Source organism: Diadema antillarum, unplaced genomic scaffold, assembly GCF_040938485.1.
Source record: "Diadema antillarum isolate AM-2024a unplaced genomic scaffold, OU_Dant_1.0 seq00002459_RagTag, whole genome shotgun sequence".
NCBI lineage: Eukaryota > Metazoa > Echinodermata > Echinoidea > Diadematoida > Diadematidae > Diadema > Diadema antillarum.
Genome location: NW_027273066.1, coordinates 128,103 through 154,343, shown reverse-complemented (window position 1 = coordinate 154,343; position 26,241 = coordinate 128,103). Strand labels below are relative to the sequence as shown.

Here is a 26,241-nt window from a genome sequence, read left to right as displayed (position 1 = left end):
GCAATCCAACGATTTAGCAGGTTAATTCTCACGCCGTTTTCAGAGTATGTTGTCTAGTAGGCCTATATGAGGAGTCTATATCAAGTCTTTAAGGTAAAGGTTGCATATTCTATGTAAAATAGGTACGTTTTCATGCGGGAACTTAAGTGTCCGGAAACCCAACCCCCCATTATACTTAATGTGCGGGATTTCCGAGTGCGACGTGCGTAAATGTTTGGGACGAACATCTTCGGACGTCTTGACCCACAAAGGTACGTGAAAAACGCTGAAAAATGCTGTTAGTTTTCGAATTTTCGACCCATTTTATAAAACAAATGATGCACAGGATTATTTCGTAGCGTTAGTGGAGGCGTAGCTCACTTTGGGTATTTACAATGTAGTGCAACATGCACTCGGCTTCGCCTCGTGCATGTTTCACAATTGTAAATACCCTCGAGTGCACTATACGCCTACACTGACGCACTCTATCCTGTGCATCATTTGTATAACAACGCCCCTCACTTATATGATTTTAAAAGAGTAAGATTACAGAGATAGATCCGAGTGAAATGGTCAGCTACGCCATTGGGCCGAATGCATAAACGCTAGCAATTGCTTGCGCTAGCCTTTTACTCGAATCCGTATGCATAAAAACAAGCAATTGCTTGCAAGCAGAAGCTTTTGCTAGCAAGCGCAAGCTATTGCTTGCTGCCCGCAAGCAATTGCTTAGAGACCAAGCATTTGCTTAAAAACGTATGCATAAAACATACCATTTGCTAGTTCTTGCTAGCAATTGCTTACGATTTTCCAAGCTCTGTAAAATGAGCTTGAGCTTTTGCTTAACCGGAACGTTCCCTTTTTAGTATCATTTTCATATTCATGAAAGAAAGACCACGCTTGTGAAGGAGTGGTATAAATCTACAAGAAATGACTCATAAGTAGTGTAAGAAACTTTTTCATTTCAACAACGAGAATGTCCAGTGGTTAGCACGCAAAATGTGATGAAAAACAGGTAGGATGTCTGACTTCGGTGGAGAGCGAGGAGACCTCTCTCCACGTGCGATCTGGCAGATCCGGGCTGCTGTAAGCTGCAGTGATGGGAATTAGCCAGTAATACGTGTGTGTGTATAGATGTGTGTGTATGTGTCTGTGTGTGCATTTCAGAGCTCTTCTGCTATGTTAGGAAATGTTTCAACACACACAATGCCCTTTCAAATACATGCTGCCACACTCGCCTTTGTTCTTGTGTTCGCACAGGCGTGACATCCCTTTTGTTGAAAACGCAAGCAATTGCTTGTACGGGACAAGTATAAGGTATTGGAATAAGCAAAAGATTGTGGATATGGATTTAAGCAATTGCTTGAGCTAGACCTTTTGCTAGACGAGCTTGTGCTTTTGCTTGAAGCAATTGCTTACAAGCAATTGCTTGTTTTATGCATTCGGCCCAATCACTCGCACTGATGAAACCCGGGTAGTATGGGGGTACCGTGGAATGGGTTGTTGTTGTGTTTTGAATAAAGAAAAGAAGAGAGAGAAAATGCCCCCAACCTGCCCCCCCCCCCCAAAAAAAAAAAAAAAAAAAAATGTGGAATGGGAAGGCTGGATTGACTCGGATGTATTCTAGAATCCTGTTAACTCTCTAGTGGAGTCGACCGTTACCGATGAGCGTAAGCATAGATGCACATGATTATTCGCTGACACCATCATGGCTAACGAGTGTTATTTGTGGTTTTCGAATGTACCCCGGTGGGCAGCGAATGGAGATCAATTCAACAGGACCAGCCATGTTTTCTCACCTTCCAAGCTCGTATGTGAAGACACGTGATAGAATGCTTTGTTACTCACAAACACAACCCAAGCGTTCCTATTTTAATTCAGATGCCCCATTATTCATTCTTGATCTAAGTTATGTTTGTTTCTAATAGCTAGATATCATAAGTCCTTCCACTTTCAATTTACTCCGAGCTATTATTCCTCTGGAGAGCTGTGTCTACATAAATTTTCCTTATTTTTCGTTTTCCAGCTCAATGCGATATCTCCACCTGTCAATCATTGGTCACAAATTAAAAAAAAAAAAATGATAACCGGTCGAATATTTCATTCGATGACTTGAGGGTATCAACCATTGGATGATCTGGTAACTGATGTAGAAAAAAGAAAGAAAGAAAGAAATGCACACAAAATATGCCAAATGTGACGTCAACATACCAAGAAGTTATGATAATCGATTTTCTAAGATATACCGTTCTTGACCCTTGAAGTCACGTGCTCTAAAAGCCAAGCTTGCAATGTATTCAAATTGTGCCCATGCGTCCTTCATGGAAGTTATGGATGGTTGCCCTTACCTTTGCTCAGGACGCGCTTGAGGCTTGTCGGGCAAGCCAACATGGACACCGCAAAAACAAAATCCACGTCTACAACCAGATTTGCCAGACATGTGTGAAACGAATGCCCATAAATTTGAATACGTTGTTAAGTATTTTATTGACAGGGGAGAGTGTTTGCCGTAAGTTTGACGAGTATTCCGAATATTTGTTTTCATAAAACAAGTAGAAATCCTATAACCCCCTCGGGACGACCGCCGATGAGCCAATACTCATGCATAATGGATCTCTCGGTTCAACTCTGGATAGCGCTGGAAAGGCAGCCATCTTGATTATTGTGTGTTCGTGCGCGTGCGGGCGAAAATGAGTGCGTGTTTTATCTATCTATTTTACAAAGTACGCTTCTGTTCTGAGCTCCCTGAATCAAGTAGGATACGTGGCGACCTTGCTTTGGTATATTTTCCGGGCTTGACAGTGATCATTATAATTATCTTGTTTATAATCATCACAACTACAATTTATTCAGGTTATGATCGTGTTTACCTGTCATAAGTTGGCATGTTTTGCCTTATAGCTCTTGATCCGTCAACTAAATGGAAAATGAGACAAAAATAGTGCCAATTAGCATGGCATTGAGAGACCTTTTGGAGGAGAAGGTGGCTTGAACTCAAACTCGTTTTAGTGATTCTTTTTAATAGATAAGAATTAATATCACTTGTACAGGTGGAGAAATGAAACAAACTAAACTGAAACTGAATTTGGCAACTCGTCCTGCTCTGATCGAAAGGTTGAAACAGTCCTCCTCTGTCCGAAACAAACAAAATGAGTAGTGCTTTAACGATAATATATAATCTATGGTTTCTTTGAGCAGTTATTGATATTTAATTGCTCATTATTCACAGAAGATGTTATTTAGGAACCCGTCAGTCTCTTACAATCTTCATTATAAACTGTCCAACTCATGGACCCCAGGTCTCAGCTCTATGGCTTCCAATTAAACTTGTTTGTCTTCACTGAAATCCAACAGTGATTTTGACGACTAGTTTAATCAAAATAAGCTGCACACAATTTAACTGCACAAGAACATCTAGTGTGGCTGTTTGTATGGTCTTGCTTTAACTTATATCTGGAAATATTATGTAACCCCGTGAAGGAATTATCAAGGTGTTGCTTGAAATGTCATACTTTAACAAGTCTCTTTTCTCTTCTTTATGCTTTTTCCTGCAGATATAGTGCGGGGACGTGCTAGCCTGGACTAGCTTGCCGGAGTACGGCTAGGATGCCTTCCCTTATAATGACCCCTCCCTCGGCAGCCATGGAGCTCACGGACTGGATGCAGGATCCCGACCTATACACCACGGAAGCCTCAAACACCACCCTGGCCACGGACACGGACAAAACACGCAACATGATGAAACTAGTCAGCACCATACAGATATGGAGTCTGTGGGTGTTGTTCGGATTGGGCGTGCTCGGTAACACCATGGTGATGATTTGGATGCACCTCAACCGGAGACGAAAGTCTCGTGTTAACACCATCGTGTTAGGCATCGCCAGTGCAGACATGTCTGTTTGTTTCTTCTCAATGTTGCCCACAGCTATCATTCTAATGTCATCGACTTGGGAAGCGGGGAACTTCATGTGTAAGCTGGTAATGTACTTCCAGGGCGCTTCTCTCATATCGTCGGCCAACATGCTGGCGCTCATGGCCATCGACCGTCACCAAGCCGTACTTCAGCCCTTGAAGGAGTTCTTTGTCGCGTGGAAGCTAGTCGTAATATCGTGGGCCATCGCCGGCACCCTGGCCCTACCACAGCTCTACGTGTGGGGTCAGCGCATTCGCTCAGATAAGCCACGTTGTGGCTCTATGTTCAGGAACCAACCGGCCTGGCACCGCGTCACGTACATCACGTACATCGCAGTAATCACTTTTCTCATTCCTTTCCTTATCGTTACATTCGCCTACTTGCGCATCTCGAAGAAAATCTGGGACAAAGCTCAGGAGACTTCGGGCAAGCGGTCGAAGCGAGCGAGTAAGAAAAACAAAATCGAGCTGAATCGCAATGCTCCTGGAAACACCCTCACGAAAGCTAAAACTAAGACGCTGAAGATGAGCGTGGTTATCATTTTCTTCTTTGTGCTTTGCGGTACGCCTTACTTTATCGTTGAAATTCTCGGCACATTCAGAGGCCCATCCAACCCCTTCGTGGAAGCGTTCTTTGGTATCTTTGCCGTAGCCAACTCCGCCACGAATCCCTACATTTTCTTGTACTTCAACACATCGCAAAGATGTTGGAAAGAGTTCCGTCTGTCATTGAACCGTTTTTTATGCTGTTGTGCGCGAGGGGACAGTGAGGGAGGGTATTACAACCGCTACTCAGTCCGCTTTTCCTCGTCTAACTCGCGCACAGAATTCACCAAGATTCCAGCCGACTCGTCCGTAATCACCCGCATCACGGAGGCTCCAAACTCGCGGGCAGTCCCACCGGCAAAAGACCATGAGTGCAGGGGAAGGCTGGGCAGGACTGAATAAGTGCCGATCAAAGACGGACAGAACCAACGTCTGTCTCGTGCGGACGTTACGATAAAGGTACTCCGCCCTCAACCGCCATCCAACCCCAATCTCAACCCCCTCCCCCCCACCCGAAAAAAAACCTGATAGACAGAAAGAGAGAGAGAGAGAGAGAAAATGCGTGTATAGATTTGAAAAAAGATAGCTAAATGAATAGATAAATAATATGAATAATGAGCAGGACCAGGCCTAACGTCATCAAGCTGGTTAGCAGGCATTTTTTTAAAATCCTGATTATCATCATATGGCACTGATTGGCATTCATTAGACCCTCTGCATTTATATTCCTCTTTGTATCCATGCAGAATGTCATCAATGATAGAGGTCATTTCAGAATGAAATGGTGTTGAGACAAAAGTTCGTCCTTAAAAGTTAGGGGGAAAAAACTTGAATAGACCTCACCTCGCTTCTGACACTAATTGTCCATTAATATCTGACAGATAAGCGTATCAGTCAATCTTCCGTGACAAGGAAAGTTGAAAAGGGAATATCGAGGTTCTCAAATCTTCAAAGCACATTATATCACGTGCACTTGTACATGACGGTGTATTATGTCGCAGTTGAGAAGTATGGTTTCCTATAAAGCTGAACTTGGAATATCTATCTCCCTATCCATGGCTCTTTGAATGAATTCAAAACGAGTTAAACTGATTGAAATAGTTTTTGTCTCCGAATATAGAATGCAGACTGTAGATCTTAAAGACTCCAGGTCTTGCAGAGAACATGATCCAGCTGCACGATTGTTAGTCGATACTGAAACCTGAAGCGAGCTTGGTAATCCAGCTTTTTTTTTCTTTATTCGTTAAAAAAGTAAAAACTAAATCGTCTTTCCCTGCGCAAGGACGTGACGAAGATGTGGCAATCGTTAAGAGAAAAAGAGGTTTTCCAGATAGATAAGCTGTTAAGTGTATTACTCCGTGGCATGGCATGCGGAAAGAGATTACTATGACATTCCCAAGATGAAAAGAATGATATCTGTCAGCGATTTTGGCAAAGGGTTGATAATGTGATTTAGATTGATCCTCCAATTTGCATTTCATTTCTAAGGGTAAATTCAAGATAGTCGATTTTCTTGGCATCATTGCATATTCTCAGAACGGCGGGCGTGTGCACCTGCCGAACGTTATGCTAATGCAAAAAGGAGAAAGTGATCTAAAAATCAATATTCGTCCTAACTGTGCAACTTCTGTTCCATACGACAAATTATATATTACCTGTAAATTCATACGTGTAAATACTTTTATTGTTCATCAATTATTTCATTTCCTGTTGATTTCGTATATTTGCATATGTTTGGGGTCATAGCTGAACCAGTATTTCGTCCGGGTTTTTTTTTTTCCTTGTTAAAAGGGCTTGTTGTCATCTGGCTGTTGGCAATGCAAAGAAACAACTGCTTCCGCAAATGTCGTTTTTTTATTTATTCTTCTTATAATTCTCTTCTTCTTTTTCCCTGTTCTCCTGCTTCTACTCGACTATTAACGACAGCTTCACTGAACTATTGATACTACTGTACCACTAATACTACCGTCACCCCTGCTACCACTACCACCACTACTACTACCACTACTACTTTACTACCGCTAACATGATAGCGAGAACCGCTGCAATGTCCGTCTGTCACTACGGTGCATATCGCCATAATTATAGTGTTTATTACTACAACTGTGATGCCAAACTTACGGATTTTGATAGTGACCCATTTCAACGACAAAAGGGTCTATCATCGATTGAAAAAAAAAAATCAAACTTTCAGCGGTATGATATTTTTCTGAGCTAACCTTATAGAAAAGGAAACGTAGTCGAAAAGACGACTTTCGCACAAAGTAATGAAAATTGCTTTCAAGATTTAGAAGCAGTCATGCGTGACAGGCATTCCAAGAGGTCAATTCAAAGTACTTTACGCTTCATGAAGCAAGAAAGTGCTGAAATTGAAAATATCCCGAGACATTTTCAAGTTGAACATTAGACAATGTTAGGTAATAGAGATAGCCATTTTTTTTTTCTAAACACGAATTAAACTGCGCATTTCTTTCAGGCGAATAACGCCAAAATTCCCTAAAATTCGTCGACAAACTGCTATGTATATAAACCTAAAACCATATCACAACACTAATCTTAACCCTAAGGCCTTGGATAAAAAAAAAGACCGGAGTTACTGTCGTAGGAGCAGATGCTGTGTCACCGTTCCCTCTATTACTGGGTCGTCTATGTATACTATTACTACTACTACTACTACTACTACTACTACTACTACTATTACTACTACTCCTACTACTACTAGCATTCCTACTACTACTACTATTACTACAACTACCATTACTATTACTACTATCACTACTACTACTACTACTACTACCTCTACTATAAGAATCTTTTATTACTGTGATCGCTATGTAATACTACTATTGCAACCATCTTTATTCACTTTTACTGCCATTAAACTGCATATGATGGTTAGAATTGTAATAACCATTTTTACAATAGGACTACCATCAAGGCTTTACTACATGACCTGTACTCAGACGATGACTTCCACTATATACGTAAGTATTACTGCTCCCGCTACAGCTTCCCCTGGTACCAGTACTCCGACGACAATGATTGCTGCGGTTACAGCTCGTTATTTCGAAGGGTCGTTATTCCGAAGGCTCTTTATTCCTAAGATTCGTGATTCCGAAGGTTCATTGTTCCGAATTTCATTTTCGGATTAACCAATTTTCGGAATAACGAACCTTCGGAATAACGCCACAAATTTTCGGATTAACGAACCCTTTTTCATTTTCGGAATAACGAGCCTTCGGAATAGCGAACCTTCGGAATAACGAACAGCACCCGATTGGTGCTATAGTGCATGTGCTATGACTGCTACTACGTCTAATGCTATTGAAGTGAACTGAACTGAATCAGTAACAGTGACCAATGAACTATAAAGTTGTAGTAGTGAATTCTATTCTCTCCCTGTATTTTCCCCTTTAATGCTGCTTCCTGTGCCGCTTTGGATGCAAGTGCTTGATCTATTCTACCTTCCTCTCGGTCTACCGATGCTGGTTCGCTTTGCAATGTTGCCATTTCATTTCGTATTGTTGTGGCGAATTAAATCTTGCTAACAACTTGGTGAGTTAGATCGAAAGATGTTGTAACACTACACGGGCCGCAAGTATATTAACGCAAAACAAGAATGAAAGTGGAAATTTGTCAAGTAAGGATATACGCACACACACTCACATACACGAGTGCATATCATCTTTATTGTAATTATTATTATTATTATTACAGGAAATAAGTTATGATCGACAGAATGCTCTGCAACATGTAACTTCTGGTTCGCCGTGTCAAAAATTGTGACACTTTCTGGTTCTCGTGATCCTCATTTCTTCTATTGAGACCTATGAATCATAGCTTTTTCTGCACAGTATATGATACATTTTACTTATCCGTCTAGTATACACACTGCTAATGACCATTCGTTAATGCCGCGTTTGATATATCATACATCTCTCGCAAGAGTCCTCATTCCCTACAAGCAGACCATGATTTGTTATAAATTTAAGTAGGACTTCTGATGCCCGCGCAGGACAGTAATTCACTTTACACTTCTTATTCACTCCTACCGTGAATCATAGACTTTAACGTCGCCAGTACAATCGATGTTATCCCCATTTTATGTTCACAACATCAGGCGTTTGAGGCCGCCGTATTTAATGGGCAGCTGACAACGTCCCTCCCCCTCCCCAGCCCAAGATTGAAAGAATACCTGTCGACCTCCCCTGAACTCGTCTTTCCCATCGTGTCCTAATCGGGTCCATCCATCCATCCACCTGCCCACCCAGCCCCCTCCCCCCCCCCCCCACTCCCCCCCCCCCTTCACCCACCCATCCTCAACCAACCACTCACTGCTGTACAAATGACGGCGTTCATCCCCAAAGTGCCATCCTCATAAACAGCAAGAGAGCTGGCCTCGACTAAATTGCAGGCTGTTTGTGGTGGACACTATTGCAGTGAATTGAGATGCTCTCTGCCTTGGCTCGTCGATTTCTCTCTCCAAAATGAACTGGATCTTTCGTAATTTGCAATGTCGAAACATCAAAGCCGCATTTATTAGCATCTTTCATCAAATTGCATTTTTAAAATCTAATTTATTATTCACTTAAACAATTCCACGAACGTCACGGTAAGGTCTGTTAATATGCCAACAATGACAATGACACCGCTGCTAATAGAAATAATTGCATTGAATGCAGATGCAGCCCATTTGAGTTCAAGTGTATTATAAAGAATGAAGCTATTAAATGCAAAATTAGGGTTCCGCCTTTTTAGGCAAATGTACTGAAGAAAACGTAAAACTATCCATGTTTATACTAGTAGCATGTAGACGAACATTTGTACAACTGAGTATACTTTATGTAATAGTGTTGCAGTACACGCCAACCAATAACTCTCGCTAACAGTACATAAATGACAAGGCTAAGCAAATCTACTTGCGTTTTAATATATGTATCCATCTTGAAAATTGCATAAACTAGCATTAGCAAGCCATGTCTTATTAGATAACACCACAAAACCTTTCCTAATTGCCATAGCGACGTCGGAAAGTTCCAGGGTGGTGTCTACGGCGTGCAGACACAACTTACAGTAAATGCGTGGGATGCTTTTACGTGTAACCTGTCTTGCTATTTCGAGATTAGGGATACATCTGATTGAAGGAAATGTGCATACCATTAAAAGCATAGTTAGTGTATTTCAGCAGACCTAAAAGTCTGTCAGTGACGTCAAGAAATGCAAGATAGAGTTTTGTTGAGGGGAGAGGGATAGATGAGCTATGTGGGCACAAACAGAGAAGAAAGCACTTAAACAATCTAAAACCTGTGACACACAGCTTCATCAAGTCACTCATTGCCTAAATTAATTATCACAAGACATATTTAAATCAGCAATAGTTCAATCCAGCGTGGACTTCAAGGGATTTTTATTACTTCTGGAATTTCTGTACTTTATTGGACTAAATTGCCTGCAGATTTTGCCCGTGCACCCTACTGCAACGTGTGCCAGCTGGTTGGTCAACAAATATTGGCAGTGAATTATATTTGTTTGACACTGTGCGTGTCAAGAAAGTGAAGAGAACAACATCAGCCTTCCAGCCGTTACCCCCATTCCACCCACGCCACCCCACGCCACCCCCCCCCCAAAAAAAAGACACCCATTGCTTTTTTTTTTGGTCGTTGTTGTTTGTGGACTTTATGAATTACAAAATTAATGTGAATTCGAGAATGGATTGAACATTTTCCTTTTTTTCTGTATGTAACAACATTGAATGTAATTCTTTTAACCTCTGGTGTACGGAGACCTTCTGAACACTGTACAAAGTCTGTGTGGGTTTTAGGAGTAAGGTAACGTTTGTGAGGAAAGCACGTTACACCAATCCCTTGCAGTTACGTAATAGATGAAATGGTGATTAGGAATAAGAATAAAGTGCATTCGGTATGGACTTCACTTACCAACTTTTCATTACGTTCAACTATGAAGAGATCTTATTTTCATAATTTTCCGAGCAAAAAATCCTCATGAATCACTGAATCCATAGGTGTGGATGTATAACACGAACTGGTCCAAGTAATTTGAGCGAAATGTCTGCCTTAAATGTCAACAATACATGTGACTGAGTGTGCGTTGATGATAAGAAAGGAACAAAAAAAAGCAAATATGTATTTGGGCTTCAAACGATTGAGAGATGTTTTTACCATGCCTGGGTAAGTTTGAGTGAAAAAAAAAATGGGGCGAAAGGGGGAGAAAAGCGTCTACCAAAGAGTCAAATTGATTTTCCCTCATTTGGAATAAACTGTGACAGAAAGTACACGACAGGGTAAGGCGGTACAGCTGTCTTTGTCTCAATTCAGTTTTCAAACAGCAGAGTCAATAATTACCGATATGACAGGAATGAAATCGGTTCCTGCACGATGTGGAGCGACTTTTATGTTATTGCATCGTAGGTCGTGCCACTGCTACAACTGTATTAACTGTATTGCACTTTTTAGAGAAAGTATCATTCAAGACATTAGGCGTTCTTGTGAACTAAGGAGAATTCTACAGTCTTGATTGAGAGAAAAAATGAAAGAGGTGGTAAACCTGAGCGATGATGCATCGATTGAAGACGGTATGAAAGTTATTGAAAGAATGAAGGCATTGGTAGAGATTTTGAATTAGCGTTTAGTCGCAATTTTCATTTATTCTTTGAGAGTGTCTATTTTTCAAAGACCAGCTGAAAGGCCAAATGGTTGGAATCATTGTAATATTATCATTTTGTTCACTGGGTTGCGTCACTCTCGTAATGTACCTATTTGATAACTTGGGATGGGATCTTTATTCGCCTCCCATTATGCTGCCGTTTGCTTGTATCTGTAGCGTAGACTAGTGTTGATAATTAATGTGTCACTGTTTATGAAAAAAATAATAATCTGCCTTCATTGACATGATGTGCATATTTGATTATGTCTATCAAGCCTTGCTATGACTCACTGAAGTCGAAAACATGACTCTGCTTCACTTCAGATTGAAAGGAAATCTCGAGAGGACAAATTTGCGGAAAAAACGATGAGTAAACGATGCAAGAAGGAGTAGAAGGAGAGATAAGGGAGAAAAAAAAATAAGATAAGTGCATGGGTAGTTTGAAGATCATTATGAGATATGATGGTTGTCAGTATTGTTATTATAATCACTGAAGCTATAATTTTGTTATAATCATTACCGCACAACATGGTTATGATATTCCAAGTGGTATCGTCAAGCAAAAAGGGGCTGCGAGCATGTAAAAGCGAAGCTCGAACAGCATTTGAAAACCCTGCATTATCAGTTTGTGTACATATTTCTCGTTAATCGTCTTTCGACAAGAAGCTGCCGTTCACAGCAAGATGTTAATGGTGTGCTCTTGTCCAGCAGACACTTGTGTCTGCTGAGAAAGGTTTTTCTTTTTGTAAATACAATGAACTTACAACTTGACTGTAACATACAATAGGGACTGAGTAATCTTTTTATATCACCATAGAGTCTGTATATAATGTATGTTAAGTTATTAAACATTTATCAAATACTACTGATGAGTATATACACATGTATTGAATACAAATATGAAGCTCACGAATCTTTGGCAACATATTTTTATACAATGAATTAAATGTCTCCCGAGAAGGAGGAGTGTATAAGAGTTCGGCTTGATTTGCCTAGTTTGCAGGTGGTATAAACCATTTATAATCCTATGTTTTAGATCGTGTGTAGCTATTGTATTCCTCTCTCTTTTTAAGCGTTTTGCCATTCAATTTTCTAGATTTCATGGTAACAATAGCAGAGAATCAAGAAGAACAAAATAATTTATAATCATGCATGATCTCTTAACTTGCTGTTACTTGAGATTTATAGTGTTGATATAATACAACAAGTATGGCAGAAGCAAATCAAAACATAAGAAAAAAAGAATTACTAATTTCTTTTCTCAATCTTTTTTGTATGAGTGCTGTGGCCAATTCATTGATGTGCAGAAAACTAGAAGGCAGGCGGAGTCCCGCCTCAATTAGGCAAAATAAATCTTGTCTTGTTTTGCAAAAGAGTTCAGTTTGACAGGTTGTATATGCTTAAGTTATACAATCTAACGGTGACAACGTAAACTCTAGAGTAGGAGTTGTACTAATGGGATTACGCTCCCTATGTTCAGATATACCTTAACTGTTCATATCGAGAGAGCAAACTAGATAACAATCTCTATACGTCTGGACATGAAAACAGGATAATGGAAGTGTTCTAGGAATTTCTTTTGAATACGAAATGATAGTGTCGTTTAAGTGACTGTTAAGGCGTCAAATTGTGTGAGCAAATGTGATTATATGATTTCAGATCTGTAGCAATGAACACAATTATTGTTTAATCGATCAAAGTAATGTGTATGGCTATAATGTCGATACAATTTGTTTACAACAATAACGAGAACAGTATGGAAAACAAATGAGTGGCGTCATAGAACCACATTTTGAACTATTGGAAAGACTGAACATTTTGCAATTGTTCACATGTAAAGACCTATCAGATTCCAGTAAAATAGAAAAATGTTCGAAACATATCAATGACGCTTACATTTTATATCTTGTTGTAATCATATCGGAACAGATCATTTCCTAGATTTTTCACTACAACTAATATATGATAAGAAGACGCTCTATCTGACAGGTATTATTTTTTCTTCTTTTGTTTCAAGGCTGAAATGTTTACTTGAATGTAATACAGATTCCTAGATCCCCTACACAAAACACAACATTTAGATAAGATAGGATAGTAGGATGACCTGCCGCCGATCAATGAAGTTCAAACATAGTTTGATCTTGCGTTAAACAGTGATCAATGGTAATTGATACGACTGGTAGATTAGTGAAACAAATGACATAAGACGACATAGTACCAACGAGAGCTTAAAACACAATGCAATTAATTAATTTGTGAAATGATATTTCATAGGTTAATTATGACAGCTTGAATGTTTAACTAATGTACAAAGTGAGTACGGTTTATATAAATGAAAATATGCCTATATAGATGAGTGCGTTACAATTTGATAAATAAATGTTATCTCTGTTCATTGATCAATATTTCTCACGATTACTTAATTGATGATTTGTGTATCACAGTGTGATCTGTAAGTGTGTTGTATTTGTGAGTGGCTGGACGGAACGTGGTTCAAAAATTGAAACTACTGATAAACCATAACACTGGGGTTACAAATTAAGTGATGAAGACATTTTATGAAACAACTTTCCAGTCATATCCTGCCAAGGCAACAACTACAGAACTAAAGGTACAATCGATAAAAGTCGCTGTTCCTGATTGAAGTATATGAAAACTGTTTTGGACAGCTACTCATATTCTAGATCCCTTTAGTATTTTAACTACATCCATAACTTTCATAGGCTGCTGAATTATTGGTTGTGATAAGTAGTTCAATTCATAATTATTTCAAAGACAAATAGTTCAGTTTAATTGCTGTTTATGTAGTCACATGTACGTGAAATATCATATATATAAATACATATATATATTATATGTGTGTGTGTGTGTGTGTGTGTGTGCGTGTGAATGATGTCTATAGATTTCATGTGCATTAATCAATTAATTGGCAACGCAAGCACTGAAAAGAAAGTTATACAGAGAAAAACGTCATGATGTATACGCATGACGTAACAAAACAGCATGTTCTTCCGCTCCTGCTTGTAAATGTGGAAGAAAATAAATCAGTAAGTTGACTCTATTTTGGAGAATCTTCTTCTTCCGCATCTTACCTAGTTGACTGACTCGATTTCTGCATTTAATAAAGTGCAAGGACCAATTTAATCAGATAGAAAGATAGAACGATAGGGAAAGAGATAGATAAGATAGATAGATAGTTAGATAGATAGATAGACAGATAGATAGATAGATAGACAGATAGATAGATAGACAGACAGATAGATAGATAGATAGATAGATAGATAGAGAGAGATATATACGTAGATATATATATATATATAGATAGATAGATAGATAGATAGATAGATAGATAGATAGATGGATAGATAGAGATAAACAGATAGATAGATAGATGGATAGATAGGTAGGTAGGTAGATATAGGGAGAGAAAAGGGGAGAGAGAGAAATGGCTTTTATTGGGATCACATTCACGGCAATTATAACCAATGGTTGAATTACGCATGAATTACACAAGTCATTACATAAGATTAAAACAACACTTACTGTAGATAACAGGATTGCATTAGATAGATTGAAAGTTGAAAGTATGGACTGCACAAAAATGTTTAATAATCGTCAATGAAACTTCACAGGTCGATAAAATTGACAAAGTATACAAGCACAGGCGTGACATGACATGAGCAGCTTGAATTCAATATTGCTCTCTCAACATTACACGTCACTTTGTCGACGTCTGAAGTGGAAAGACAATAAAGACAGTGTCGATTGAATCATAATATACAAAATCACGAAGGCACATACTGCCAGTGTAAACAGAGAGTGAAGTAGAGCCTATTAGATTGCGAAAGAAAACAAAAAGGAAGAGGCATGATAATACACTTTCTTATGAATTTATACGATCAAACACATATCTGCCGAGATTTCTGAGTTTTGGATGAGACTTGAGATGGACTTTAACTGTCAAAAGCTTTTCCCCCATTTTTTTTTCCTTTCATTGCATTTCATCAAGTATTTTACAACTCAATGAAATGATATCTATCTTAGATTCAACCAAAACTTTTTATTTATTTTTTTCCATTTTCGTTTATACATTCAATTGTTGGAGTGGCTGCACTTTGTATAAAATTTGTTACATTTACCAGCTGCAGAATAAATGCGTCTCCTCCTACGATACATCTCATTCATTATCTGTCATCTTCATAATGCTAAAATCTGAAATATGATATTAGGCTTTTGTAAAGACAATAATTGTTGCGTAACCAATATCCCTATGCAATTAGAAGCATCATTTCTCTTCTCATGAGTAACCAAAAAAAAAAAATAATATCTTCTAAATCCAAGTTTGTGGCTGTAAAGAAGAATCTTCGTATATCAATTTTCTGCTTCATTCAGCGTTCATTTACTGGTCTCATATTCGTAAAAGAAATGTACAATATCTTCCAGTTCTTTTTTTTACAGAACAAACATCTATTACTGAATATATTCATCTTGTAGAGTTGTTTGTTAGACAACAGAATCCTATTTACTATCTTGTACTGAAAATATCTCAAACCAATATCCAGTGTAAAACGAAATGTCAAGTTGTGATATTTCTTCATTCTTACACTTTCAGGGGAACAATCAAAATGTCGTCCCCGATATGAACATACTATATACATTTTGCTTTGTATTTGTTTCCAAAGACGAGTCTGCATATGACTGTATGTACATCCTGTAGGTCATGTTTTGACTTGTGGCAGCATTAAAGGATCTACAGTATCATTAAAGGATTCAGCTTTGAAAAGCTGAGACTCGATCTATGTGAATTCACCTAAAGTTCAAGCAGAGGCTTTCATAGAAACAGTGTAGTCACAAAAAATAGACGACTAAAACAGTTATCTAAGACATCTTTCTGAGCTTAAGTTATTATGTTCGATATATCACACTTTGTCCAAAGGTTGTCAGACTTTCAAAGTCGAAAACAGTAATAAAGGTTTCATAGTTCTCCTTGTTTCACCCCTTTACCTTTGTTTTAAATAAAAGTGACCTTAACGTAACCATGGAGCTGACATCCTCTTTAAGATAAAGGACTAGAAAAATACTTCTCTCGTAAGTGCGTTTGACCGCCGGGGCTTGTACTAAATGATTTTAGGTCTTGCATGTTGCTAAAACAATATACACCATATAGATCAGCAGTTGCGATCTTACAAATGCATTATTTTCTACAGAGGAAGACAACGTACTGATAAATATCTGACACAGCTCATCTTCACACGTCTTCTTAATAAGCTGTTGTTTTAAGCTGATATATTGAAAAATAACATAACATATTGATAATACAATAATGCAATAGAATATATTAAAGGGGATGGCTAGCAACTGATCAGTGGGAATAACGATCGCCCCGTCACTCTACGGACATGCTAACCTGGAAATATTAAAGTGTACATTACTTGAATATGAGACCATTCTGAAGAAAATAATTTTCACACAACAATAGATATATGATGTATACTCTTAAATGAATCCCACAAGGATTGGAACAATCATCCCCCAGCATTCCCACTGATTCCCACTGATCAGTTACTAGCCATCTCCTTTAAAGGGGATGGCTAGTAACTGATCAGTGCGAATCAGTGGGAATGCTGAGGGATGATTGTTCCAATCCTTGTGGGATTCATTTAAGAGTACATTATATATCTACTCTTGTGTGGAAATTATTTGCTTCAGAACGGTCTCATTTTCAAGTAATGTGCAGATTAATGCCCCGTCACTGACCAGGGACGCTTACCTGGAAACATTGCACATTACTTGAATATGAGACCATTCTGAAGCAAATAATTTTCACACAAGAATAGATATATAATGTACTCTTAAATGAATCCCACAAGGATTGGAACAATCATCCCTCAGCATTCCCACTGATTCCCACTGATCAGTTACTAGCCATTCCCTTTAAGGTATAGAAAAATGTATAATGTCAAGGGAGCCGGTTTACTTTAAAAAGTGTTACCTGGATTTTGTAGACATACTTTCTGGAATGCTGTAAGTAAAAGAACCACTGCAGTATTGCAAACTTCTTGTCAAAGCATTTTGGCGGTCGGAGCAAAGACTCTCAATAAAAAGCGATAATCTTGAGGCAGTGCTTGGCGGTTGAAGGCCCGTGTAAATATTCGCAACCACTCTTAGAGCAAAATTACCGATTCGTAGGTGCTCCCCAATCACGCCGCATCGTAAAACACCCTCCATATTCAGTAGATTCGTTTCAATTTTGCACAGTAATCTCGCAAACCTTCTCCAAGTTCAGTGACAGCCATGCTGCACGGTGGAGAACCCTTGTCGAAATCATTACGAAATCTTATTACATCTCATTTCGGTACTTTTGCGGTATTCATCGGCCGTGGCATCCCAGATCCGGCACTCGAGTATTCGACGGAGCGAAAACCTGAAGTACTCCCTGTGATTAAGCGCAACGTCTTAAGCTGTCGCTGCCTCCTCTTGATACGGCGGGAATCTGGGAGGAGAGGGCTCTTAGCGGGACTAGCAGGACATTAGACGGTGAGTATTCGAGGAGACTGGGTTAGACAAGTCACTCATATGCAGGGGCTAGAAGACAGCCAGGATGAGGCTCATTCATCACCTGCTCAATATTGATCATAAAAAAACAAAGAATAACGACAACAAAGCCGGATCCATTTCGCTCAAGGAGCATTAATGAGACGGAAGTACTGAGATAATGAAAATGGTGTTCATGTGGTTCATTTATTACCAGTAGGAGTTGCATTTCTTCTGTCTCATATAAATGTACCTGGACTGACATCATTTAAACAAATTCTGAAAATTAAGCCTTCATACGTGCAGACAAACACGCAAAGTTGTGCGCACACAACTCATATTCCCACCTTCAGACACACATGACACCGTCACACACATACACACTGAAATAAACATTATATAAATGTGCAGTATAGGTTTAGTGATACATTTTGATTATCAACATGTTTCGGCAACGTTTACACTCAAGTAGATTTCACGATGCATTGTATATCGTTTTACAATTTGACCAGAAAGTGAAGAAATGTAATTAAAGTTATCTCTCTCTCTCTCTCTCTCTCTCTCTCTCTCTCTCTCTCTCGCTCCTCGCTCTTTATCTTCGTCTGTTTTGCTCTATTTTCCATCGATCTGTAATGGATACGATATCGGCAACACTACCAAAACTTTTTGCAATACACCTGTTGCGGATCTTCACAGCGTCTTTATTCGATCGACTCAAAATATTGCCTCGGGGAAAATCCAGAGCACGGTGAAATTCGAGATGACTTGCCCATTATGGTTCTCCACTGTGCCATTAGTCGTGGACGATCTCCTGAGTTTACGCTTTTGTCTTAAATGTGCAATTACTGCAGGACTGTGAGAGCAAGCATTGTTTTCTCCATATTTTTTAAAGAAGAAAAAAGGCTTTATGTTGAGTGTTTTATTCTTAGCATGGAGTACACTTGACAATGCCGTTTCTGCACACCAGCATAGATAAGGTTATTGCGATTATTTCACACACACACACACACACTCACACACATTAAGAAGTGAATACCGAAAAATAATCATAGATGCTTCTTTTGAAGAATACAAAACGCGTATGGAAATTGCGTGTGTGTTTTTTTTTTTTAAAGACAGGACTAGGCTTTTGTGTAATAAGTATTGAAATCTACTGTTGATGAAACAAAAAAAAAAAACACCAGAAAAAGCAATTTATGTATACACTTGTAAATAGTTTCAAATAACCACCCATCATTTTTATCATATTCAGAAAATAATGATTATAAAATCGACAGCACTTCATATGACGTCTGCTCTGGCCAGGATTACTAAGAGTTCATCCATAGCTAAGCTGCATCTAGTTGTTGAGCAATCACCATTCTCAATCAATACAATGATCCAGCCACTACGAAATCGGGGGCCTAATGGAGTATGGGGGTCCTCTCTTTGATCTTATCCAATATTTGCATTCGTCTGTGACATCACAGCGGTCTACGGTTACCTGTATCCAAACACCCTGATCGATCGAGAGGCAAAGGTGAGTCCATATGCGCTAGTCATGAATGTGTACGCCGGCCGAAATAGGAATACCCATGGGGTCTTATACGTCGAGTTACTTAATAGATGCGATCACACAGATCAGCGAGTTTGAGCAAATCGTTAAGGCTTGATTACCAGCATGTTGGGACCACAAGTGACCTCACGCACTCCTCCCCGCATTCTGATCACTAGATTCGTGTAGTAGGCCTACCACCTTTTTGGATAGAGTAGAAAGGTTGCTAATACCGGTATGCAATTATTCTGTGGGGAAAAAGAATGATGAATGAACCAAGTCAGGATCTGTAAGAACCCATCTCCACTTTGTGAGATGCTCAAGGTGAAGGGAAACAGTGTCTTCACAAATCTCAGCAAGAAAAGTGAGGACAAATAGATGGACCTGGCCGTACACTGCCGTATGAATTGTTTTGTTTTGGTGCAAAAGGAACATATATTATACTGTAGCCTGTGACTCATTCACCTCACAGTCAAGTAATTGGGAAGTGTCGCAGGAAAACGAATCTCCAGATGGGCGATCATTGAACCTTGTACTCGGGTTTGCACTTATTGCCACGATGCAAGCAGTTATCCAGAGAGATTTGTAAACTAAAGACATCGTGTGGCACGAACGTCATCGTTACTCTTGATTCGTTTCTCTCGTCTTCCATGAAGACATCCAAACAACGTCACGTGCAACTTTACATTAAAGTTTGATCCAGCTTCGGATGAGTGTACCACTGATTGAGGAGAAACAGTGATTTTTGCAAAACAATAACAAAGATTAGTGCAAAAGCATGAAGCTACACTCAATCATGATGTCAGGGTGAACAAACGCGCCAATGAACACGAATACTGATAATAAGGGCAGTGATTTGGATCGGTCGGTAGCGCGTCTGCCTCCAGATCCAAAGGACCCGGGTTCAATCCCCGAGTCTAATTGAGCAATGTTGTATGTAATCACACCGTCCCCTCTAGTAAGAGGCAAAACGCATTGTCCCTCGGAAAAAAACATGAAATGGAGGTCCCGTGTATGGGAGAGAAACAACTCATGCACGTAAAAGATCCCGCTTCATTCATTCATCGAAAGGAGCAGGGTGGGCATAACCTGGTGATGAAGTGGTCTCGCCTCACATCAAAATGGACCCCATAGAAGACCATCTAGTGAATATGGGCTATCCAGCCACCTTTTCAGATGGATAAATGAAACAAGTAAACAAACAAACAAACAAACTTCGCTTTTTACCGTCATTTCAGTGTCACTGAAGCCCTTTGTGTCGTATTTCTTTAAATGCATGTACATCTCAGATCGATCCACTGCATTTCTGTCATGCGGTGATGACGCCACGATAAGTGCGCACACACACGGATAAAGACGCCATGAGAACAAACTTAAAATACATCTACTTTTACTCCGGGTGTTCGAGTGTGTATACAGTTACATTACATAAAAAACAACAAACAAACATAATAGTAAGTTATCTTTTAATCGAATCAATTTTCAAGCACAGAACTAGTATTCGTTTCTTTTACACCATAGAAACTCTACAAAATGTTGCTCAACGTTAAACGGATGTCAACCGCTCTGTCTCACAATTGTCACAACGTACCGTCTTTGGCAGGTGTTTTGGGAAGAGCTTCGTGTCTCTAGTCTTAGGGGCATCTCTGTTTCACTATAGATGTTATCGAAATGAATGCTTACTGGTTAAGATTCATCCATCGAAAATATGCTGACCTTAAAAGGATTGTTGCGCAATTGAATTCCTTTGTGTTTGTTGCGATGGCAAATTGAGCAGCTCTCGACAAAAAAAAAAAGACTCATACCAAGCAGATTAAATGTCTTCATTTCCTCGAAAAGTTGATCATCAGGTGGATGATACCTTCCGTCGGCTCTGCGAAATAGGACGAAGTATAAACTGGACGCACAGTCGGATGCTGCGTTAATTTGAGACACATTTACGTCATAATCCATTACATTTCTGAGGGACGCCACTCCCGAGGGTGTTTCAGAAGAAAGCTTTGTATGGAGGCCCATGGATGGCAACAGGGTATCAACCACCAGGATGATTGTCCCAACAGATGTTCTCTGCGATACGCTGGCCATTTTATTCTCGCATCTTCTCTTCCCCCCACCCCCCCCCCCCTCTCTCTCTCTCTCTCTCTCTTGTGGAATTCAGAATGCATGCTTATACCACAACTGAAACGTCTTGAAATTGATCTTGGACGGATGGTTGCCAGTATAAACAACAACAGCAACAACCACTCGTTAGCAGTTAGGCAATTCATTCTTTTTTCAGTACGTGCATGGTTTAGGCTATATCTCTAGCCATGAAAATTTGGTATTTCATAAGGCGATGTCGAGAGGTTTGTTTTATCATCTTAAATAAGACTGAGAATAACTGACACATAAATGTCAGATTCCATGGTTATGGCTGCATTTCACATGAATCCATTAATTGGTTATGGCCGTTGGTCAGAGTCATGAAATCATAGAAAAATTACAATTTATGTCCAATTAGAATCCGCATATGCACAGCAGCTTCGCATGAAGTCTAACTCTTTATTGTGTACCAACGCAAATTGCAAGGAGGGACGCGTTAACTTCGCCATATCCTATACCTGTTGTAATAAGATGAAGGCAGTTTATTGGTCATGATTTAATTAGGATGGGTTGTCACCCATGCAATTCGGTAGACGGAGTGAAACCCGAGTTATAAACAGACAGATATAATGACAGAAAAAGTGTACGTGTGCGTGTATGCGTATATACGAGCTTGCGTCTGAAGTGTATTGCAGAAAATAAACACGTTTCCCAAGCGATGGCGTATATCGCAATTGAATTGCTTTGGAAATCCCGTTTCTGCAGTCGCTCCCACCATGTTAATAAAAAGTGAAAATGACATTTATCGTAACACAAGCCTGATGTACGTAATATATCATCATGGTGTGGTATGCCGGCGAACACTTTTATGTCGCATGAACAGAGATGCAAATTCTTTTCCTTCCTATCATTTGAAAGGCTAGCTAATTCGTCGGAAGACAAATGTCAGATTCAAACTATCGTCACAAACACCACCACCAACATCAACAACAACAAAATTATTGTTATTATATACTTTTATATACTTTTTATACTTTTTTTCAAAATCTCATCCAGGTATGTCTGTGCCAGCGCACTTTTTCGAGTAAAACCGTGAATTGTGTAGGTGTGAGTGTATGTGTGTGGAGGGGATATATGTGTGTGTGTGTGTGCGTATGTGTGTTTGTGTGTATATACCCTGATGTGTGCGTATATTACCTGTGAATGTGTGTGTGCGTGTGTGTTTGTGTTTGTGTGTGTGGTGTATGTTGTTAATAAGTATTGTGAAATATTTTGTGCAATATCTATAATTATAAAAGTGATTTCTGTTGCTGCAGCTGTTATATGTACTACATATAAATGTCATTGTGTATGATATTATTTTGCATGTCGTCTTGTATACTGAGTGATTACCGTACTTTTTGTAACACTTATGCACTCTGCACAAATGTCCAAAAACAAATTGTATGTATATTTTTACATGGCAATAAAATATTTCGAACTTTGAACTTTGGGACCAAAGATTTCCACACGAGTACAGATGATTCAACTTAGATATACAAGCTAAAATAAATAGCCTACATGTCAACACACAAAACATGAATAGTTTCATGGAAATTGGACTGAAAATAACACACGTATTGATTTTCATACTTTCGAAATAGTGATATCGGTCATTATCAAATGACCATGCAAATAAAATGAAGCAATATAATATCATGGTTAGATAGTTCCTCTTTAGATTTTATTGATTTCATGAAGAAGGCGAAGTATGTTGCAAGAATTTTTATGATTTTCAGAGATTGCGGATGATCACGGTTGCAGAATTATTGGTCAAAAGACATGAATTTACACTAATAATGCATTATGACCTCAAAGAGAAGTTGTTGGCAATCAACGTCACATGCGTCATCCATTGACCAAACTTTCATGAGCAATCAACAAGCAACTGTACAACTTTATTCCTCGATATCGAGTGTCATGTATTATTCTCTCTAGAAGCTTCCCATCACGTGGGTGTCCTCGATCTAATTATGCATGCAACGATTTGCATATAATTATACATATTCATGACAAATGACAGAACAGTGAGGTCAGGATATCGTGTCATTCGATCTGCGTAAGAAAGTGTGACTATATTTTTAGTGTGATAGCATGTTTAAATATTACCATTTCTGTGATTTCCCTTTTTCTGTCCGATTGTAGAGAAATTAGGAGAAACCCTTCTGTATGTCTCGTTCTACACATTTTGAAGTCTGCACAAGTTGTAGTCTGAGTTGCCGTATCTGTAACATTTATATCATACACACATCAATAAATTAACCCTATTCATAATGAATGAACAACAACAGCAAAAGAAGTCCATTGGAGAACATACTATATATATATATATATATATATATATATATATATATATATATGTATATATATATGTATATGTATATATATATGTATATATATATATATATATGTGTACATATATATATATATATATATATATATATATATATATAAGAATGTATAAGAAATCTTTGCTGCATGGCGACTTCTATGGGCATCTTCTGTTATGTGACATTTGATTCCGAAATGACCCATGGCATGGAATCACCTGCCTAGAGGTCTTGGAGGTGGTAATTTAAGGACAGTTTGAAGACAAACCAACGGCGAGAGACTGAAAACCAAGCAGAAAAACAGAAAGAGAAAAAAAAAACTGAAATGAGGCAAATCTGAATGAATAAACTAACTGTTCTAGGCAATAATGTTTTGTAGCCGATTTCATTCAAGTCCTTTTCTCGATATCTACCTCTGTGCTAGCAAGCTTGATAGGACGTCGTGCCTGTGAAGGAGTAGGGGTGGAAGATTGACGCAAGATACACTGCATTCCATTGACACACCGAAGGTCACGTGATTTAGAATTGCGGCTTTGAAGCGTAGACGTCACGGGAACTCAGCAAACGGGATCCGCCGTGATCATTATCGATCCGGTCTTTTTTTTTAAACTCTATGGTCGAGTCGACAGCGGTCGCAGTGTGTCCGTTTCCCATCCGATGCACTCTGAGGGGGAGGGAGGGGGGGGGGATCTCGCTGTACGGCATGATAGACGAGGAGGGCATACATTGAAGACACCGATGCGGTTTAATCTGCAAGAAGCTTTTCTCCTCCAATTTTTGGCATAGGCCTATTCGCGCAAGTCGAGCTATTCTTACACAATAGAACGCCACAGATGTCACCTTTAATGCCGATCAACCGTGGGAGGCGCAGCGCACACTGTGTTGACACAGCAGCGCACGACCAGACTTCATATTCACCACACGAGGTTGAAGAGAGTGCAGAGAAACCTCTCCGTATTCACTTTACATAACCTCGCATAGATCCTGGCACGCTGTACCTGTAAAAAGATAGAAACCCAATTCTACAAATTCAAACACAAACATGTCAATTATCGAATAGATAAAGTACAGGGTGTAAGGTTGTTTCGTTGCGTTCCGGTGACGAAAGTGTTAGTGCATTGCTTCTATCTAGTTTTATTCCAGATAATTATTACCCTGTTTAAAGGCACTGTCCATACGACAAGTCTTTTTTAGTTCTCAAGTTGATGCTGCACTCAATCTGTTTTAAAGTATAGTTAGGCATGAAATGATATAATAATGCTTCGTTTTAAAGTATACAAATGAGATATCGCATGCAGAATGAGAAGAAAAGAGATGTATTATGAACCCCTATTCGACAAAGAGACAGAATGGCTTCTTCACGTGTAAAATTGGGCTTTTTTGTTTTTATTAAGAGAAAAATCGTTTTAACTCATGGAAAGTCATCCGTTGCTAACCTCTTGAGTTTCATTGGATAGCATACGGAACCTTAGCGGGAACATTAACGTGGCTTCTTCAAGAAATGACAATGGTCCTTGCTGTACAGAAATGATGTAAACGATAAAAAAAAATAATTGTACAAAATAGCCGTAAAAATGTATACGTACACATTATATTTAATTATTGAAGCAATGTCTTCCTGTCAATCAATCTATCTATCTATCTATCAATCAATCATTCATTCAATAATGAAGATAGCAAGGGTTGAAAAAAGACGAGATATGTACCTGTTAAGTAGAATGAAAATAATTATCTTCATTAGCATCCATGCCAACATTGCGCGTCAATCATTTAACAGAAGCCTTCGTGCCAAGGATGGTGGGCTGGTGGTGGTAGGGGAGGGGTGGCTGGCCGCCGCTCAATTCGCTTTGTTTGCAAAAATTTCAAGTTGTCATCTTGAGCTTTGAGAGGAGCGGCATCTTGTCGTCGGCAGTATTAACTGGCGTGCCTGTGCCTTACGTGAGTCAATATCCCATCGAAGCACGTGTCATTTTCAAGAGAATCCTCAACTTCAGACGATAAAAGAATAAAAACAAATTGTGTTTACATTATATAGACGTCGTAGAGAAAGAGAGAGAGAGAGAGAGAGAGCAGGGATACTAATTGCATACGGTATGTGATGTGCCGAACTGTAAATATCTTCACTGGAATATATCTTACGTGTATATATATATATATACGCACACACGCATATATATATATATATATATATATATATATATATGTATAATATATTATATATGTATATATAATCTACATATTCATCTTCATCAGATCAGTATCAGCACAACTACACCACAACCACCAAATCATTATCTCTCCCTCTCTCTCTCTTTCTCTCTCTCTCTCTCTCTTTCTCAGGCTTTTTTTTTTTGGTCTATTTTGTAATATACAAAACAATATATTAATGGATAATTAGGAACATTGCCCTGGAGAGGACAACGTCTTCCATGCATCACAATTTCTGCTTGAGTGTACATCGGAAAACATGTCGTTCTTAATATTCCTACGCCCATCCGGTATGTTTAATCAACCTTTTACCTACAGGCGTTCATCGTCAAAAACCTGCTCTGTGGCTGCCTAGCCCTAGTTCTTCCGGGCTTTAAAGCTTTATTGCTGCTATTTAAAGCGAAATGCTCTGGATTT

At 39.0% G+C, this 26,241-nt stretch overlaps 1 protein-coding gene across 1 annotated transcript; it reads left to right on the top strand.

The window, feature by feature from the left end:
* Nucleotides 1–3,541: 3,541 nt before the first annotated feature.
* Nucleotides 3,542–4,843, top strand: LOC139714825 (cardioacceleratory peptide receptor-like). Its single transcript, XM_071626482.1, has one exon. The coding sequence runs from the start codon at nt 3,583–3,585 to the stop codon at nt 4,834–4,836; it is 1,254 nt and encodes a 417-aa protein (XP_071482583.1). The 5' UTR covers nt 3,542–3,582; the 3' UTR covers nt 4,837–4,843.
* The last annotated feature ends 21,398 nt before the right edge of the window (nt 4,844–26,241 follow it).